Raw genomic sequence first — 20997 nt, forward strand, 5'->3', positions numbered from 1 at the left:
GGTGTTTAAAGTGGTTGATCTGTGATTTTTGTGCTGTAATAAGGAATCTACAAAACAGTAAACCATCCATTCTTGCCTTGGTTCATATTCATCTTTATCAGAATCCTAGTAGCTGAACAGTTAATGATTTCATTAGTAATTATGCTTTTCTTGACTAAAGATTTTTGCTAGTACCACTTTAAGAATAATGTGCAGTGATAATCTGAAAAATGACGTGTGTGTGTGTGAGAGAGAGAGAGAGAGTGTCATATATAATACTGGGTTGTGTTTTCTCTCTGACTCCATATCAAATGAACTCAGCTAACCAATAAAGAGAGGCTTTTTTATCTGCTACTTCTGTAAAATTAATCTGGGGTCTGAAAACAGCATGATTCTTTGCTTCTTATAGATGGGCACCAATAATAGAAGCTCTTCAAGCTAAATTAAGCTCAGTCACACCTCCACAGCACCATTGTCTTCAGATTATACAATCAATAACAGGTGCAATCCATCAGTCTTGTCCCGGTAGGAATTAAGTTGAAAATAAATTATAACCTCCTGATATCCTAGCAAATCATTTCGGGGTAGGAGGAAGAGGTTGAAATTCATCTAATATTTAAAGTTTTATATGCATGACTCATGAACACAGTGGGGAGACCTATAGAGAGAGAGATTAGAACTTTGTAAAGATTCCAAGGCAGTGGATCTTTAGAAGTATCCCAGATAGATTTAAAAGAAAACACTAACTAGGGTAGTTGTGGTTACATTGTGGGGAGAGTGGACCGGGGTGCTTCTGTAATGACAATAATTCTTTTTTTTTTTTTCTTTTTCTTGTTAGGCACCAGTTTGTAGAAAACAACTTAATACTAAAAATGGGTCCAGTAGATAAAAGAAAGGTAAGTTTCATTATCCTGTCTAACATGATGTAAAGTGTTATTGTTCTTGCAGTTGCACCTCCGAGAGATGTATTGCTAAAGAACCTGTCTTTGGAGTTCCCTGATTTGTATAGGTTTTTTAGCTCTATCCCAAATCTATTGTTCCTTTTATAAAACATGTCATAGCATTTCCTAGCAAACAGCATTTCACAAATTTAATATCCTTCCTTTAAAAAAAAAAAAAAAAGTTACACTCTTGGTAAGTCATTATTGTCCTAAATGTAGTTTTTAATCCTTAAGGTAGAATGAAACAATCTCTCATTCTTAGAGCAACTCCGCTTTCCTTCCCTCTATCCTACATCTGACTTAAGGCTACTCTGTAGAGGGTGGCAGAGGTGGCATTAAAATCAATTTAGATATTTTAAATATAAGGCTGTTGTCACTTAACTGGCCCGTTAGTTGTCATGTTCTGCTGCCTACAAATGCAGTGTCTTCACCCCAGTCATTCTCTACGTACATGTCACTCTGCATTTTCTCTTAAAGTCCATTGTTATGACTGCTCACTTCTGTGCAGGGAGTGAAAATATCTGAAAAGGACGTTGCTCTGCTACAATGTCTATATAACCAGCCGTTTTATTTTTAAAGTCCTCTTGGAACTTTAATAGATGAGCTTTCTGATGGGTTCCTCCCGGGGTGCCACCTGGAACTGAGGTACCACTAAGCCCCCTGACCCACCAGCCTGGGTTCCCTTTACACTGTACTACTGTGACCAGCCTGCACTTTGACCAGCACACATACAGATAGGGACACACCCAGCTGCAGTTACATGCAGATGCTGTGATCAGCCCTGCATGGGAAGGTTCCAGGTAGGGAACTTCCTAGCTACTCATCTCCTCCACATACACCCTCATAGACTTTAGGGTCAGAAGGGACCAATATGATCATCTAGTCTGACCTCCTGCACAAAGCAGGCTACAGAACCCTACCCATCCGCTTCTATAACAAACCCCTAACCTATGTCCGAGTTACTGAAGTCTTCAAATTGTGGTTCGAAGACCTCAAGCTGCAGAGAATCCACCAGCAAGTGACCCATGTCCCACGCTGCAGAAGAAGGCGAAAAACCTCCAGGGCATCTTTCAATCTGCCCCGGAGGAAAATTCCTTCCTGACCCCAAATATGGCCATCAGCTAAATCCTGAGCATGTGGGCAAGGCTCACCAGCCAGCACTCAAGAAAGAATTCTCTGCAGTAACTCACATCCCATCCCATCCAACATCCCATCACAGACCACTGGGCATACTTATCTGCTGATAATCAAAGATCAATTGCCAAAATTAAGCTATCCCATCATACCATCCCTTCCATAAACTTATCAAGCTTAGTCTTAAAGCCAGATATGTCTTTTGCTCCCACTACTCCCCTTGGAAGGCTGTTCCAGAACTTCACTCCTCTAATGGTTAGAAACCTTTGTCTAATTTCAAGTCTAAACTTCCTAGTGTCCAGTTTATACCCATTTGTTCTTGTGTCTACATTGGTACTAAGCTTAAATAATTCCTCTCCCTCCCTTATATTAATCCCTCTGATATATTTATAAAGAGCAAGCATATCCCCCCTCAGCCTTCTTTTGGTTAGGCTAAACAAGCCAAGCTCTTTGAGTCTCCTTTCATAAGGCAGGTTTTCCATTCCTCGGATCATCCTAGTAGCCCATCTCTGAACCTGTTCCAGTTCGAATTCATCCTTCTTAAATATGGGAGACCAGAACTGCACACAGTATTCCAGATGAGGTCTCACCAGTGCCTTATATAACGGTACTAACACCTCCTTATCTTTGCTGGAAATACCTCGCCTGATGCATCCTAAAACCGCATTAGCTTTTTTAACGGCCATATCACATTGGCAGCTCATAGTCATCCTGTGATCAACCAATACTCCAAGGTCCTTCTCCTCCGCTGTTGCTTCCAACTGATGTGTCCCCAATGTATAACTAAAATTCTTATTATTAATCCCTAAATGCATGACCTTGCACTTTTCACTATTAAATTTCATCCTATTACTATTACTCCAGTTTAGAAGGTCATCCAGATCTTCCTGTAAGATATCCCGGTCCTTCTCTGTGTTAGCAATACCCCCCAGCTTTGTGTCATCTGCAAACTTTATTAGCACATTCCTGCTTTTTGTGCCAAGGTCAGTAATAAAAAAGTTAAATAAGATTGGTCCCAAAACTAATCCTTGAGGAACTCCACTAGTAACCTCCTTCCAGCCTGACAGTTCACCCTTCAGTACGACCCGTTGGAGTCTCCCCTTTAACCAGTTCCTTATCCACCTTTCAATTTTCATATTGATCCCCATCTTTTCCAATTTAACTAATAGTTCCCCATGTGGAACCGTGTCAAATGCCTTACTGAAATCGAGGTAAATTAGATCTCCTGCATTTCCTTTGTCTAAATAATCTGTCACCTTCTCAAAGAAGGAGATCAGGTTGGTTTGGCACAATCTACCTTTAGTAAAACCATGTTGTAACTTGTCCCAATTACCATTGACCTCAATGTCCTTAACTACTTTCTCCTTTGAAATTTTTTCCAAGACCTTACATACTACAGATGTCAAACTAACAGGCCTATAGTTACTCGGATCACTTTTTTTCCCTTTCTTAAAGATAGGGACTATGTTAGCAATTCTCCAGTCGAACGCTACAACCCCTGAGTTTACCGATTCATTAAAAATTCTTGCTAATGGGCTTGCAACTTCATGCGCCAGTTCCTTTAATATTCTTAGATGAAGATTATCTGGGCCCTTCGATTTTGTCCCATTAAGCTGTTCAAGTTTGGCTTCTACCTCAGATGTGGTAATATCCTCCTCCATGTCCTCATTACCATTTGTCATCCTTCCATTATCCCTAAGCTCCTCATTAGCCTTATTAAAGACTGAGGCAAAGTATTTATTTAGATATTGGGCCATGCCTAGGTTATCCTTAACCTCCATTCCATCCTCAGTGTTTAGCGGTCCCACTTCTTCTTTCTTTGTTTTCTTCTTATTTATATGGCTATAAAACCTTTTACTATTGGTTTTAATTCCCTTTGCAAGGTCCAACTCTACATGGCTTTTAGCCTTTCTCACTTTATCCCTACATGTTCTGACCTCACTAAGGTAGCTTTCCTTTCTAATCCCACCCTTCTTCCACTCCTTTTAGGCTTTCTGCTTTTTCTTAATCATCTCTGAGATGCTTGCTCATCCAGCTTGGTCTACAACTCCTGCCTATGGTTTTTTCCTTCCTTTCTTGGGATGCCGGCTTCTGATAGTTTCTGCAGCTCCGACTTAAAGTAATTCCAGGCCTCCTCCGCATTTAGATCCACAAGTTCTTCAGTCCAATCCACTTCCCTAACTAATTTCCTTAATTCTTTAAAGTTAGCCCTTGAGAAGTCAAAAACCCTAGTCCCAGATCTATTTTTGTTTATCCTTCCATCTAGTTTGAACTGAATTAGCTCATGATCACTCGAACCAAGGTTGTCCCCTACAATCATTTCTTCTATGAGGTCCTCACTACTCACCAAAACCCTCTGAGGATAAACTCAAAATACAGCATAAGCTCATGAAATTCACACTCCCTAAATGTGGAGAGGAATTCACAACAGCTTTCTGCCCCAAGTTATGACTCTCACACACTGATTTTAGACAAGGCAAAAACAAGTTTATTTAACTACAAAAGATAATTTTTAAGTGATTATAAAGGATAGCAAACAGATCAAAGCAGACTACCGAGCAAATAAACAAAACATGCACACTAAGCTTAATATACAACACAGATCGGATACAAATAGCAGATTCTCACCCTAAGTGATGATACAAGCAGGCTGCAGATTAAGAGGCAAGCTACACTTGCTTGCATCTTGGAATCCCCAGGTGTTCCATTCACAAGCTAAAAATCCCTTTAGCCTGGGTCAAGCACTTTCCTCAGTTCCTCGGGTGTGTGTTCCTGGGTGTTTCCAGGAGTCTCTTTGGGTATGGAGTCAGTGAAGAACCAAGATGATGTCATTCCCTCGCCTTATATAGTTTTCCATATGGTGGGATCCCTTTGTTTCAATGTTTGGTTCCCACGCCAGTCAGTGGAAAAATACTGATATCCCAAGATGGAGTCCAGCACCAAGTGACCTGGTCACATGTCCCTTTAGTGTCACAACAGCCATGACTCGGAGGCTGTCTGCAGCGTCCTCAGGAAGGCCCCCCCCCCGTTGGAGATAAGCTTTTTCTAAGGCCTATTGTTTTGTGTAATGGCCCTTCCCCACCCAGCTTTTCAGAATGAAAGCATCTTGTCTAGTGGGCGTTCCACAGGTGTAAACACATTTTAATACACATACATTGTCAATATTCTTAACTTCAGATACAAAAATGGTACATGCATACAAATATGATCATATTAAGTAAATTATACCCTTTCCAATGACACCTCACATGACTTAGCTTGCATAATCATTATGTATTTTATGCCATAATCATATCCTAATAATATCACTGTGAAGAATATGGGGTACAGTGTCACAAGGTTAACTATTTAAAATGCTGGTTATGTTGGTACTTAAGCAAAAATGCACTGAGACACATACAAGAATATAGTCATGAAGCAGAAATTGTTTATACAGTACTATGTGAGCTTCACAGGCCAACTCAGTCCCTGCCCAAATTACTTACAATGCAAGTTACATATGATGTAGGCAAAGACCAAGTGGAGAGTGGACAAGAAGGGGAACAGATGAGGAAGGGGCAAACTTTTTACGTAAAGTTAGTGATGTTTAAGTCTAGTCATTTTTTAACTTATTTTTATTAACTTGTACAGGACTTAGTTTCTTTGTGTGACTGAGACTGCTAAGGTTGTATGCACATACAAATGTCTTGTTGGTATTACCTTCCAAATATGTTAGTTTAAAAAGGGTGAGTGTGTAATGCTTAAAAAAAACACACATGGATCAAACAAGAGTAAGTAATATAACACTGGATTTTTTATAAAAGGCTCCAAAGGTGACCTTGGCAGTTACAGACTAGTAAGCCTAACTTCAGTATCAGGCAAATTAGTTGAAACTATAGTTAAAAATATTTCACACACATGAACATGATTGGGGAAGAGTCATCATGGCTTTTGTAAGGGAAATCATGCCTCACCAATCAGTTAGAATTGTGTGTGTGTGAGAGTGTGTGTGTGTCAGCAAGCAGGTAGGCTAGGGTGATCACATAACACAATGACTAGGGGTCACCTGATGAAATTAATAGGCAGCAGATTTAAAAGAAACATAGAAAGTACTTCACATAACACACAGTCAACTTATGGAACTGTTGTCAGGGGAAATTGTGAAGGCTAAAAGTATAAATTGGTTCAAAAGAGAATTAGATAAATTTATGGAGGATAGGTCCATCCACAGCTATTAGCCAAGATGGTCAGGGGTGCAGCCCCATGTTCCCCGTATCACTAAACTTCCAACTGCCTGAAGCAACTGGCACTGACCACTGTCAGAGACAGAATATCATTAGTCTGACCCCATGTGGTCGTTCTTATGTTCTAACACTTTGATACTGTAATAAATTCAGAAACTTACTAGAAGTCCAACTCTGAAATTAGCCAACCTAATATTAACCGTTTCCATAACGATACCCTGAAAGAATAAGAATCCCATATTCCTTTATCCATCTATAACAAAAATAGTAGTTCTATCAGTGAGCACAAATACTAGAATGCATACATTATATAGTGATTGTGCTGCTTGCCAGTACGCATACAAGGATTTGACAGATTCCTGATTAGATAAATAAATACTAAAAGCGGTTGTTCCCTGCTCTTTATTAAGGCTGTGATTCAGGAAAGCATATAAGCAATTGCTAAAGGCCACTGACATCACTATGACTTAAACACATGCTTTAAGAGGGTTGTGGGGCAGGGGGAAGTGAGAAACACACACACCAGAGCTCTGAGAGAATAGATCTAATAATAATATTCATTTCTTTCTTTGCCTTGATACACTTGGTGTTGCTGCTGCTGTTCTCCTTGTCAGGGATTGTTTGCTCGTCGGCGCCAATTATTGCTCACTGAAGGGCCCCATCTCTATTATGTGGATCCTGTCAACAAAGTTCTGAAAGGAGAAATTCCATGGTCACTAGAGCTGCGACCAGAAGCCAAGAATTTTAAGACCTTTTTTGTTCATACAGTAAGTGACTATCTTTAGGGTTTTTCCCAAAAGTCTTAATAAAATTTTATCAATTTTCTTTAATAAATTATTGGAACTTTTTATTGATAGAAATGTTTTCATTGCCTGTGTACTACAAAGATTTTTAGTTATTCATGAACGCTAGGCTGCTGGTATTAATGTGTTTTTATGAAGAGAGAGGATTGAAATTTTTTTTAACAAAGAAATATAAACTTTAAATGGATTGTGTATTATAGAAAGAAATGCTTCAAGAATTTGATTTTCATATTAGTCTCTGAAAAATAGTCAAAGTGCTCTTGCATATTGCAGTTGACTAAAATTGTGCCAATGACTTATTGTATCAGTTAATCAGTCTACATATCTTAAATGGAAAAATGTCATTTACCACTGTACAGTTATCCAGAAATAATGTACATTGCTGTATTACTACAATTGATATGTTCCTGAACAGATTTTTAATCACTTAATTCTGCATTAGTTTTCTTGCTACCAGTAGAATATTTGGGTTTTTTCTGTTTCTTGTTTTATCTGTTTTTGAAATAGTCATTAAACTATTATTTACTTGTAGCCTAACAGGACATATTACCTGATGGACCCAAGTGGGAATGCTCATAAATGGTGCAAAAAGATACATGAAGTTTGGCGGCACAGATACCATCAGAATGCTGCTAAATAGTAAAGCTCATCCAAAATGTCCCAGTCTCCCTACTTGCTGCTAGAACTCCATGTGCAGCCGATCAGAGGAATCTTCCCAACCCATCTATTATCCATCTCAAGGGGAAGCATATATCTGAAATATTTTGTTTTTTTTAAAAACAACAAACACAAATGGAATTCAGGGTCGCTTTGCTTGCTCTTTGTGCTTCTGTTAAGGCTTCCACATGCATATCGTTGAAGTGAGGATCTTGCTTTTGTGCACTTCAGCTCTATTTCTGCTGCAAACTAATGGATAAACTTTGCATTATGAGCTTCATTTAAGATCAGTTAAAACTGATCAACCGCACACAGCCCAGATCATGTACCGGTCCTGCACTTTATGGGGCTGGGATTATTTCTGTGACTTTCAGATTATCATTAAACTGTATTTCATCAGGGAGCTTTTAAATGCCTCTGCTGAGGTGTAACCACCACCTCCACTCTACTTTCCTTCCCCCGCCCCCTTTTCCTTTTCTAACTGGTATCTGGCATTTACAGTCAGGTCAGTTGCACCCTTGCATAACTCCTAATATAGTTCTGGTTGCAGGACTTCCGTGGTACTTATTATAATTATGTGAGTAAATCAGACGTATGTGTCTGGCAGTCAGACGCCGATGATACAAGTTGTAAGAAAGTAAAATGCTGAACATGGCACTGAAATTTCTAAAATTGAAATTTTGGCTTTTGAAGTTCATAAAATTTTAAACATGGAATTTTAATTTGAGGCATTTACAAGTTTAATCAAGGGACAATAAAGTTACCAGCATGCTTTTAATTAATACTAACTAAATTAAATTAACCAGTTAGTATAAAATGTTACTATTGAGGTAGTAATTAGACTCTTCAGCTTTTCAGAAGATGAGGGCAAGTATCTTTCTTTCCAGGGTATGCATGTATTGTGCATTTTAGTGGGGCCAACCTATTTACTTGGGTAGAGAAGGAAGAGTGAAAACTTTGATGTACAATTGATGACTTGATTTCTCTCTTTGTATAATGAGATGTACAAATATTCTTGTCCTGGTCATTGGCCAAACAACTTGCAGACCTTTTAGCAATTCTGAAAATATTTTAAACGATTTAAATACAATAAGCTTATACACTAATCTGAATATTTGGAAGTTCAAATGAAAATGTTGACTCAAAGGAGAAAATGTATGGTACTTTAGTCATATCTATAAATGTTTGTTTCATATCGGTCTGCTTCATCCTTTTCAGATTAAATTGTTGTGGTCAAACATTTCCTGTGACACAGCAAAGACTTTGCTTTGTACATGTTAAAAGTAACTTCTCTAATAGTGTGTTCCATATACCTGTGCTTCTGGGTAACCAGATCCCCTGGAAAGACCATGCCCATGCCTGGACAAAGACATTCCTCCCTCATGTCTAAAGCAGTATAAATACCACATCTATTCACTCATCCATTTTTCAGAAATGTCTCTCATTTTTGCTTCTTTGCCACTTGAATTGTTTTTGTACAAAGTACTTCTCTTCCCCCACCCTCAGTCCCCCTCAAAGGAAGATCACCCTGCTGTTGTGTCAAGTCCATTGGTGGATTCCATTTTTGTGGTTAGTCTGAATATCCTAGAAGTAACCAAGCAATGCTAGATTTCCCATATGCACCTAAAAAGGCCTGTTGTGTAACAGTTCAATACGTCAGTATTTTCAGATCCTTAAAGGAGAGTCTGAGTAAGTTGCTACTTTCCTCCTAATTCTTCTTGAAGAAGTACCAGTGTGCAGTTAGATCCTGTAGTAAAGAATCCACACCAATACTCTGCAACAAATTCACTAACATGCATGGTCATATTTTGGGGGGGAGGATGAGGGGGTGCAGTGCCTCACAGGCTCCTAGCATAAAGGGAAAAGTAGAGGATATTCCTCCTGTTAAAATCAGATGCTAGTCTGAAAGTGACTTCACCCCTACTCCAAAGGCAAACCATTTGCCACTAAGTTCTTGGAGTAACACAGGACTTCTACAACTATATTAACTCCATAGCCAACATCACAGCCAAGATAATATGGTATTGCTTTTTTTGAGTTTGTGGCAATGGATACCTGTTAGTACCAAAGCTATCCACGTCACCTGTATGTCAATTCTATCTGAAGCAGTGCAGCAGGTTCTGGATTACAAGTCTGTAGCACTGTGCTATAGGCAGGTACTATTCTTGCCTTTTGTAGAAGAGCTTGGTCATGGTGAAGCAGTACAGCAGCTCAAACATATTACTGCTGTTACTTTGCTTGCATTTCCAAGCAATACACAGCTTTGCAAAGTGGTGGCTTGGTATGGAGTCTAGCAATGACTCTACTGATTTGAACAGAGGCTAGAGTAGCATCCATAAACCTGTTTATTTCAGCTGATTACATGATCCTATTCTTTCTCTAAACACATTTTCTGTAACAAATAGTTTAGCAACCCCTCTCTTGTCATTCAGAAACATCTTCTCTTTCTGCCCGCTGCATTTTTAAAAACTGTCCCTATAACATCTGATCCTGCACACACACTTTCACGCAAAGAAGGTCTCTTGAGAGAGAAAGCAAGAATGATTGCAGTCATTGCTGTGTAGATAGTAAATGTGAGAGCCTGCAAAGTTGGGCGTTTGCATTGTGGGGTACTTTGCTCTTTTAAAAATGACAATATTGCAGTTAGAAACTTCTCCAGGTGGACTCCTGCATTAAGCTCCGACTCCTGCATTAAGCTCCGTCTCCTCTGCATATTCATGTTCCTCGTTATTAAGCCATGCTCAGCAGGTAGGGTTATGGCCCATGAAAAAAGTTGAGTAGTTTTAGCTATTATTCTCTATCTAGAACAAGTTACTATATTTAGCACTACCTTCTATAGTAGGTGAAACCTCACAAATAACAAAATCAGCTTCCAAAAAATATTTTTTTCATTCTACTTTTCTCAGTTTATTTGGACTCAGTCCAAAATGTAATTCACAAACCTTCACTGAGGAATGGACTCCTTTTGCAGTGGAAGGAGGCAAAAGCTGAGTCAAAGGCTTGCTGTCCTTAATCTCTGCTTTATTGGAGGAGAACAAGTCAAGTGAAACTACTTCATCTCCATGTTTTCCCCTCCAGTGAAGAGAATAGGCTAGAAAAGGCTGCTCCTTGCTGTTGCACTTGGAGGAGGGAACCAAAACTATTCTGGGAGAGGCTTCTCTCAGTCCCTTTCCTGTGGATAGGGGTATGGTAGTGGAAGATTCAGACTATGGGATAAAGCAAAAGCTCTCATGTGGAATGGGTAAAGTCCACGTTTGCAGCCTGCTTACGGACATATCAGGAAGTGCTATGTACTATAAGTTCATAGCATTTCCTGATATGTCTGTAGAGTGGTGGAGTGGTTCCTGCATTGGATAGGTATATCTCAGTGTAGGGATGTCCTCATGGATAAAGCAATTGAATGCCTTGTGCAGGAGCACACTCAGCGGTTCATTAAAATGCATGGAGAAGAGTGCATAGAGAAGTGCTAAATGGCCTGCTCTAGGGCTGAGAGCAGGCCATTTAGAAGTCTAATTACTGTAATCATATGATCTCCAGAGGGGACAGAGTAGCTGGCCATTAACAGCCTCATTGTTCTTGAAGATATTTGGGGCAAGGAGTGTAGAGCCTACTGATTCATTCACTCTCCTTTCCCAGCTACAGTTACCAAGATTTCCAGAAAGATTGTGAATCTGGGTGGCTGAGATTCAGATTAGGAGACATTTAGTTTGAGATCAGACTCCCAGAAGGGTACTCAACTCTAGTGGTGGGCCTGCTTTCCATTGAATGGAATCTTGTTGAAGAAAAGGCAGTGGGTTTGGTGCTAGAAAGGATACTTAATCCACCTTTCTCTTGCCTTGGGACATTGACCCAGCCCAGTCTGCTGTACAGCTTTGAAAGTATCAGGGCATGTTCATGATTCCTTGGCTAGGCTGAGAGTTTGAGGCAACTGGTGATAAAGCAATGTCCTAAGCCCTCTTCTGAGCAGGGTTTATTTTAAGGACAGTTAAGTTATAGCTCACATAAGCATTGTTTTTCCACTTTAGAGGATCTTTTGTAGCTATCATGAGCAGTGTACCACAACAGTTTTAAGAGGTGCTGTACTAACAAAGTTGGAGTCTTTAAGGCATCTTGAGAACTATGCAGTTCCAGTAAAATTCCTCGGGGGTGAGTAAAAGTATTATATACATGCTTCAGCTTTTGTGATGTGATATATGAAGGATGGTATGTTGGATACTGACACCTTCCGTATTGAGCACTTTCAAAAGATCCTGTGGACTTAGCCTTCACAAACTGAAGAGAAATAATTTCTCCTATTCATTTTTGTTGACTTTGGAAATCCAAGTTTAATTATCAGTGATAAAAATCCCCAATTTTAAAATATAGACAATAGATGTATGTATGTCTCCTGCAATCTAGAAGACAAACACTGAAAGTGTGTATGCGGCTGTGTTTGTATGTATGGGTGAAGTGGGGGGATATTACATGACGCAAATGCTATGAAGAACTCTGGCTGGATGAGCAATATAATACTCATCCACTTCCAAATTTTCACTATTCATGCTGGACCAAGGAGTCTTTTTGTGAAGGGCTATATAGATATTTTGGAAACATAGGTCCTATTGGCTCAAAAACATTTGTGTCCATAAAGAAGGCAGTAGCTTAAATAATGAAGTTTTCACCTCAAATCCTGACTGGAAGCTTGAGTATTCCAGCTGGACCACATAGCTATAATTGTTTACATCTATGATGAGATTTTCTGTTATTTCCACAGGAAACTACTCAGACTAAGACATTCATTATTATTATTTTAGCTGGGGAAAGGATGTACATGATTTGCTAAAGCTGGGCTTTGGGGATGCTACACACAACTCTCTTCCTCGGGCTGGTATTTTTAAAAAGAACTGATGTGCTCACATGAGTGTGGTATTTATACTACTTGAAGCATTTGGTGAATACTTCAACCATTTTGTCTTTAGGCCAATATTTTACTAATTTAAACTATGAATCACATCTGCACTGCCTCATGGCCCAGAAAATGTCTGTCTATAGATACTTCCTTCAGTCAGCTTGCAGGTGAGTATTTCTCTTTGACCCAGAGCAGTGTATTTTCAGCTAAAATGGGAAATTTATAATCAAACTGGTAAACTGCATTTCCCTATAAACTGTTTGCACTGTCTTGGAAGAAACACAGCTATAAACAGTGAACAATTTAGAAATGGAAAACCATTTCTTAAACGGTCTGAAGCATGCACGTGTAGTCTGTCTGAGTGACAGTGAATGGGGATAGTTGCTGCTTGAAAAGCTTATGTACTGAGTTTGATTGGATATGGTAGTCTCCTAAATTGCGGCAGAACTCTCAACTGCTGTATCTGTCTAACAAAAAAACCAAACAAACTAGGAACTATAATCAATTTTGATAGATGTTAGCTGTCTTTCAGATTGGTGGCAGTCAGTTATAACGTGTGTAATATTCTCTACCTGGTTTGTAGCTGTAACTGTGATGTACAGAAAAAGCAAAAACTAAGAAGCAAACAAAAACAGAAGCAAATAATGCAGTGCTATTAGGATAAACATTTTTGTATTTTTATTCTTATAAAGTTATTTGCCGGCTCGCATTGGCCTCTAGTTCAGTCTGTGTTTATTTAAATTCTAATATATGAATTATTTGGATTGAATTCATGTTCGGGGCCATGGTGTTGTATGTATTGATGTACAGCCTTGAATGTGAATAATTATTGTAAACTATTTTACACCTTTCTCTGGCTTTATTATAAATTTTCTATTGGTCGATGATTTAATCATATCTCATAATTTAATGAATGTTTGTTCTCCGCCCGACAGCTCTCTGTGCTGTAGATGTAGCTAGTGACTGGATGATGAATTTTCTCTTATGCTCGACAGTCTTTTAATAAAAGCATGTACGGTCCTAGGCCCTAGGCTCCCGCCTCTTTTTCTGCGCCGCGCGACTGTCCGTGAGCCGCTAGAAACTGGGGGTAGGTGCAGCCTCCGGCCCCTGCGGAGGAGCCGGGCCGGGCGAAGGACAAGCGCTGTCTACGGGTACTTCCTGGGATGTCACGTTAGTGTGAGGGAGGGGGGAACTCCGAGCGGACACTTCCTGCCGGGAGAGAGGCCTGGGAGCGGCGAGTCTCCAGGACCTGCATTTCCAGCTACCCCGTTATGGACTGGGAACTACCGGGCAGGGGCAGGGGCAGGAGGACTGCTATCTTGTCTGACCACTTCCGGGGAAGGGAGTGGGGAATACTTCCGGTAGGAGTGTGCGCGCGGGAGGGGCCTGGGGACCGTTATCCGGGTTGGACCCTTCCGGCGCTGTAGCGAGGATGGCGGCGGAGAATCACTGCGAGTACCCGGTTCCCTCCATGGGCGTCCTCGGCCTACCGGGGACAGGCGGGCCCTGCCGCCGCTGTAGCTCTGGGCCCTCCCCTAGTGGGGTCCCAGGTAAATGGGTCCGGCTGAACGTGGGGGGCACCTGCTTCCTCACCACCCGGCAGACGCTCTGCAGGGACCCCAAGTCCTTCCTCTTCCGCCTCTGCCAAGCCGACCCCGACCTGGACTCGGACAAGGTGAGACCAGCAGAGGGACCCCCGTGATCTGGGCCAACCCGCGCGGGCCGGGGGGGTCCCTGTCTTTTCGCCACATCGGCTCTGCTTCCAGCCGCGGTCGCGTAAGGTTAGGCCGGGCCCCTCCCTAGACTAGCCAAGGGGGATTGTGGGGTTGGGACCTGCTTGTTCTGGGGGGAACCCGGCCCACCCTGTGATGGCTTGGCAAGAGTGAGGTTTCTTCTTTTTACCACTGCCACCTCATCCAGGGTCCAGGGCGAGAGAGTCACCTACGGTCCAGTCAGGGGAGCGAATGGTTCTGTATGCCCCCTTTTCTCCTAAGACAGCCACACGCTTCCCTGTTCTAGCACTCTGAACCCCCTCTGTTCTCTCTATATCGCTACCCCAATTAAAATCCTATCAGGAAACACAAAGTTTGAACAGGGGAAATCTGGGGTAAAGGTGTCTAGAGTATGTGGGCTGGAAGGGGTAGGCAGGGCTGGGGATAACCCTGGCAATCTATCGGTGCTGTCTTATAGGGCTGGGCTAAGCTTTGAGAAACATGCCAGGCTTTTTTAGCGGTATGTACTAGTTATATTTAGAGAAGCTCTGTGTTAATTTTGCTTTGCAATTTACCAATCGAACCTTTAGTATCATAAGAGTAAATTAACTGTGTAATACTTTTAGATTGAAGAGAATCCCATATAGTTTAGCAGGAAGTATGAGGTTTCATTTCTTTGGAACAGATATGCATTTATTTTCTTTTTCTTTGGTAGTCTTATTTATGCTAACAGAACATTCAGGGGTGTTTGCAGTACCATAATCAGAGAAATCCTTTAAGATTATGTAATATGAATATATGTGTTGGAACAGGCCAATTCCTACAGACTACCCATATAGTTAATTTGTTTAGGTTCTTATACCACACCCATGACCATTTCTGTTGACATGCTCTACAAATCTCTTAAAAGGAGCACGAGATCCGTATCTATTGGAATTTCTGGGTCACTTTTATTTATTGAGTAAGCTTTTATTTGTCAGGTGCATAGATGTTTTATTTAAATCCTGTCATGTTAATTTTGCATTGTCTTGATTCCATAGTTTACAATTTGTGAATTCTGAAACTGAGCTATGCCATTGCTGTACAAAAGAATACACTGAATACAAAAGAAAAGAAAAGCGTATTAGAAACAAAATCCAAAAGGCTAAAGCACTGAATGAGTAAGGGAGGGGGGGAAATGGCAATAAAAAAAGGTTCTATCAATATATTAGAAAAAGGAAAGCATAGATCCATTTACTTAATAGTGAAGGTTGCTTTGTTTTGTTTTTTTATGAGGCTTCAGTATTCATAGAAAAAGTTGATTGTGACCAGATGCTTAACACAGTTAATATTCACAATGTGGGAAGTATCTCAGATCAAAATAGGGAAAGAACAAGTTTAAAGAATATTTAGATAAGTTAAATGTATGTAAATCGACAGAGCCAGATGCAGTTCACCTTAAAGTATTTAAGAAACTAGCCAATGCAATCTCTGAACTTTTAGCAGTTTGTCTTTGGGAGCTAATGGAGGAAGGTTGAGGTACCAGAGAGCTGGAGAAGGGCAAACGTAGGAGCTATAAAAATGAAAGCTGGGCGATTATAGACACGTTAGCTTAACTTTGATACCCATAAAGATACTGGAACAATTTATTAAACAATCAGTTTATTCTAACCTAAAGGATAATAAGGAGATGACTCTAGTAGCCAACTTGGATTTATCGAGAACAAATCCTGTCAAACCAAACTTATTTTCTTCTTTGATAAGTTAACTGACCTAGTGAATAGGGAGGAAGCAGTAAGTAGAATATATACAGTCTTTAGTAAGTATTTGACCCTGTCGCATATGACAGTTTCATAAACAAACTAGGGAAATGAAATTTAGATGGAAATATTATAAGATAACCTTTGATCCAGTTTTGTGCCTGTTTCCATAGAGTAGATATCAATGGCTTGCTGACAAACTGGAGGATATATGTGTCTCTTGGGTCCACACTGTTCACTATTTTCATTAAAGACTTTGATAGAGTGGAAAGTATGCTTATGAATCAGTTATTGTAATGTTTAAACCATTTCTTTGCCTGAAATGTTGCAAATTAGTAATTGGTGTGTAGTTCATGACAAGATGATAGGGTGCTGCTAATCAAACTTTTATGAAAGAGCACAGGCTATCAGATCTCAATGTGTTAATCACTAATAACACACGTGTAATCTCATTGCTGTGTACTTTGATTCTAGTCGCCACTCCTGGGGGAGTTCTGCACCACTGTGTGCATGCATAATTAATGAGCCATGCATATTTTAAATTTTTCATGTAGAAAAACTTCTGCCAGAAAGTTTCTTCAGTTCTGCCTTTTGCCCACCAGAGGGCGCTATGGGACTAGAACAGAGCAGCAGCAGCTCCTGGCCAGCTAGGGAAGAGAAAGAGCCTGCCTTCTTCACAGCGACTGTTAAACCAGGTCGTGAGACAGACAGACCGTGGTGCTGCTGGGGGCTCAGATGGGGGTTCATAAGGTCTAGTGAGAGAAGACAGACTGGGACAGGGGCTGAATGGGAGTGGAGGCGCAGAGCTATGGAGGGAGGGAGGCACAGGTCCACATGGGGACGGTAGAAGGGGTGCTTGACTGAATGGGAAGGGCTAGGGGTCAGCCAGGGTCTGCATGGCGGAAGCTCCCTAACAATTCCCCCCCACACACACACACACCTTTACTCCCCTCCAAAAAAAACCTGTTCCACACTTTCCGATCCATACCAACACTCTCCAAGCTCACACCCAGGCTCCTTCCCAGCAATTACTTCCCTCTCCCTCAGCTCCTCCATTATCCCTGTTTCCCCCAAGCCTTTGCATTACTTCAGAGGGGTGTGGGAAATACACTTCTGTATTTTACTTTAAATGAATGATTACTTAGAATTCTGTATTAATATGCCTAGTAAGGAATCTGTTTGTCAAAAAACATATCCTGAGTCTTTTTTCTTGTCTGTATTGTTACAGACATGCTTATTGACAGGTATTTTGAAATAAATGACCAAAAATAATTGAAACTAGTGTGATTATATTGTGTTGTTTTGACACATAAAATAAGCAGAATTTTGCAGAATTTGAAAATATTGTGCCCAGATTTTTTTGTTGTTGCAGAATTTTTAATTTTTTGGCACAGAATTCTCCCAGGAGTAACTCACTAGTTAAAGAAGGTTGAAGTCAGGCTGAAATTGAAGATGAGAATGTAGGTCTGAGAGGCCTTTAGCAATTTGACAATAACGGGGCAGTTTGTAAAATGGATGTAAAATAGATAACTAGTTGTCTTGTACTTAGCATTACATTGTACATTCAAATATGACATTTATTTCTAAAGATCAGAAAGATTTTGAATATTTTGTACATATATAAGGGATGAACATTTTTAGTAAAGGACAGGAAATATGAGAGAAATTACAGTAGTTGTGAAAATCCAGCTTTGAGAAGATTCTGCTCTTAGGATATGCTTGTAGATAGCACTACAGCCCAGAAATCTGTGGAAAATGACTAGAAGTCTCTACAAATCTGTAAGGATTTACATGGGGAACAAATATTTGGTAATGTGCTTTTCAATCTAGCAGACAAAGATATAGAATAATCCAGTAGCTGGAACTTGAATCTAGACAAATTCAGACGGGAAGTAAGGTGTAAATTTTTAATGATGAGAGTAATTATTGAAACAGTTTACCAAGAGTCACAGTGGATTCTCCATCATTGGCAATTTTTAAATAAAGATTGGATATTTTTGTATAAGATCTACTCTAGGAATTATGTTGGGGAAATTCTATGGCTTGCTTCATATAGGAGGTCAGACTAGATGATCACAGTGATCCCTTCTTACCTTGGAATCTGTGATTGTGTGGGTGAGGGTGGATTTCATCTTACTTTGGAACAGTTTATGAGTGTGTCAGGAGGATGGGTCCATGTACTTTCACAACAGTGAGGCAGCACATCATCTGATTTATCTGCTTCTAAGTGGTCAGAAATTTCTTTTCTGTACTAGCAATGGAGTGATTTTAAGAGCAAATAGTTTTTATACAGTGATAATTAAAGTTAGTATTTTACATCAATACATTTTTATGCAGTGAAGAGTTGGTTACATGGGCTGATATTTAACAGCCATTATTACCATTTTATTAAACTTAGTTGTGTTTTTGGTCTCCCGCTGCATAAACAGTCCATATCCTTTCCTGACAAGAAGCACTCTGCAACTGGAGGACTGTATTTTGCTCTCTCCATGTCCAGATCCATCTCCTGGTCAGCCAAACCCAAGACCAATATGATCCCTCTCCCCCCTGCCCCCGCCCCATTCTGAGGATGCCTTTGGAGCAAAGAATTCCCATCTAAATGCTACAGAGTTGTAGGCTCAGGAAGGCCCTCAGTTCACTACTCCTAAAACTATGCCTCCCTTTGTTCCCCTTCAACATAGATTACTTTGGTATAACCCTTTTTGTCAGGGTTTAAAGCTCCACCTTCTTTGCATTCTTAATGGGACCCACTGATTTCCACTTTGTCTTTTCAGCACCTGTCCTCTCTAGCTAGCTAACCTTCCTGGGCAACACAGCCCTGGGGTCTAAAATATAAGAGGCAAGTTCTTAGTCTTTCCCCACCATATTGTGCTAACCCAAGTAAGATCAGCTTCTAAGCCTACCAAAGCATATCTGCCCCTTAAAAGTTTATTCCAAATTCTCAGATAATTAAGAGCATGTTCCTGTGAAGAGGCTATGGGCTACAATCCAAACAACTCTTCTTCCCCAGAGGGTGTGGTAACACACATCGTTGGTGTCACCCTGGAAAGGCTAAATCCTTCCCAGACTTGCTCACCAGAGTTGTGAATGCACTTGGTTTGATGCTTCCAGATGTCAAGAAACGACTTGTAGGTTAGTTGGCATCTTGGAACTGAACTTACTAGTCAGATTGGCTACAGTCATCAATGAAGGCTTTGTGGACATTGGACAAGGATTTACAAGTAGCACTAGTCTCCATCGTGACAGCTTGCTGGAAGGCAGATTGATTACACTAGGTCTCTCCTGGAGGGCTTGCTTTTCTTTTCTGAAACAAATGAAAAGTCGGAGGTTGGAAAATTGCATAAAATGACCCCAAGTAATAGATGGATCAGAGTGAAAAACCACCCTGGAAAGATGGATCTTCTGCACCAGATGTCAGATTCCTCTCTCACCTCTGCTGGCTCTGTATGAACTAGTGAATCTCTATTTTACTAACCAGTTGGAGACAGATGAGTTCATAAAATAAAAAGTTCATGAAATTGAACTTTTCAAAATTACAAGAGGTTGAATGCATAAGTTGCAGTATGGTGCCCTGCATCACTTTATTCTTTTTCAGACTACTGCAAATTTATTTCCAGTGCATTAAAGATACCAGATGAGAAATAAAAGTCAATTTTTTCTTCTTCTTCTTCTTCTTCACTTTTGTTATGTGATTTTCCCCAACCCTTGATGGAGAAAATCTGTATAACTGGTTGTAAGACTGCTGTCTGTCATATCAAGGTTGTACTGTAATATTCTGACGATCTCGTTTTATTGAACCATCTTCCTGAGGAGCTTAAGGAAGTTCATGGAAGACTTCATGCCTGATTTATAAGACGCAGAGGCATTCATTAAAATCTGCTTGTGATGCCTCAGGCACACAGCCACTTGGGAACAGTAGTGACTACAGACCAACAGATGAGCTGGCTGTCTAAAGTGTTCTGGTTTGTCCATAAAAGGTGCAAGATAACCCATTTGAGGTGGCCTAGATTTCTTTGGTGTCTGCACAGATGAGACACAGGAGAAATTAGAGAATTCCAAGTTAATATTGAAATCCCAGGCCCTTTATTGACAGCCCTTCAAAAGAAAAGCACCATTCAAATTCCAGAAATTGTCTCAGCCTTTTTATTTCAGTGGGCAGACATCCAGATCCTGTAGGCAGAAGCACAGATCATCATCTATGACCTCATGGCCCTCTTCCTTTTGCAAACAATGTTTAAAGGTGCACTTGATCCCTGAACCAATTATTGTGGCTGTTTTTCTCAACTCCCACTTCCGATTTGGAGACTACTGTTTGTCTTTGAGGTGACGTGGAGTTGATAATTCCTCCAGTACGGTACCACTCCATGCCACCAAACCATCAACTTCCCTGTCCATCTCACAGGAACAGCAAAAGGATGAAAACACCTTTTACATTTTGGCTCAATAGAATAGAGGTCTCAGTATATTGGGATTCAGTTCCCATTTATTTTTTATCCCAGAGATGACAAGGGTTTTTACACCCTTCCCTGACTTGAGAGCACTCAGCATATTTATCCATGAGTTCATGTTCAGCTTGAGGACCTTAGCCCCAGTAACTGCATTTTTAAAGCAATGGGGTTGGTTTGTATCTCTAAACTTCAGTTTTTACTCTCATATATCCATCAGGCCAGCCTTCAGGAAGAATCTTTGCTTCTCTATCAGAGGATCAGCAGCAACACAAAGTTCTAATAATTGGCTTTTCTACCACATGCTGTGCCCAGGGCATTTATCAGGTGCAGCTCACCACAGAACAGGGAAATGCAAATGTTGTCAGGGTGCAGACCTCTCCCTAATCCAGTCCTTAGGTCTAAGGATAAACCAAGATCCCCTTTCACTCCATTTGCTGTTTGGGGGAGTGTCTCTTCGTAATGTGGGGCACCAA

General features: G+C 40.5%; 2 protein-coding genes across 14 annotated transcripts in view; both read left to right on the plus strand.

The window, feature by feature from the left end:
• PDPK1 (3-phosphoinositide dependent protein kinase 1) overlaps positions 1-13649 on the plus strand; it is a 106642-nt gene extending 92993 nt beyond the window's left edge. For all 12 annotated transcript variants that reach the window (XM_030579208.1, XM_030579210.1, XM_030579217.1 and 9 more), the window contains 3 exons: positions 818-875; positions 6892-7044; positions 7613-13649. In XM_030579208.1, coding sequence (XP_030435068.1) covers positions 818-875; positions 6892-7044; positions 7613-7720 — 319 coding nt within the window. In that variant the 3' untranslated portion in view covers positions 7721-13649. The remainder of the gene's footprint in view (positions 1-817; positions 876-6891; positions 7045-7612) is intronic.
• Positions 13650-14033: 384 nt separating this feature from the next.
• Positions 14034-20997, plus strand: part of KCTD5 (potassium channel tetramerization domain containing 5) — a 36769-nt gene continuing 29805 nt past the window's right edge. For both annotated transcript variants that reach the window (XM_030577886.1, XM_030577887.1), the window contains exon 1: positions 14034-14300. In XM_030577886.1, coding sequence (XP_030433746.1) covers positions 14058-14300 — 243 coding nt within the window. In that variant the 5' untranslated portion in view covers positions 14034-14057. The remainder of the gene's footprint in view (positions 14301-20997) is intronic.

This window comes from Gopherus evgoodei, chromosome 10, assembly GCF_007399415.2.
Source record: "Gopherus evgoodei ecotype Sinaloan lineage chromosome 10, rGopEvg1_v1.p, whole genome shotgun sequence".
In the NCBI taxonomy this organism is placed as follows: domain Eukaryota; kingdom Metazoa; phylum Chordata; order Testudines; family Testudinidae; genus Gopherus; species Gopherus evgoodei.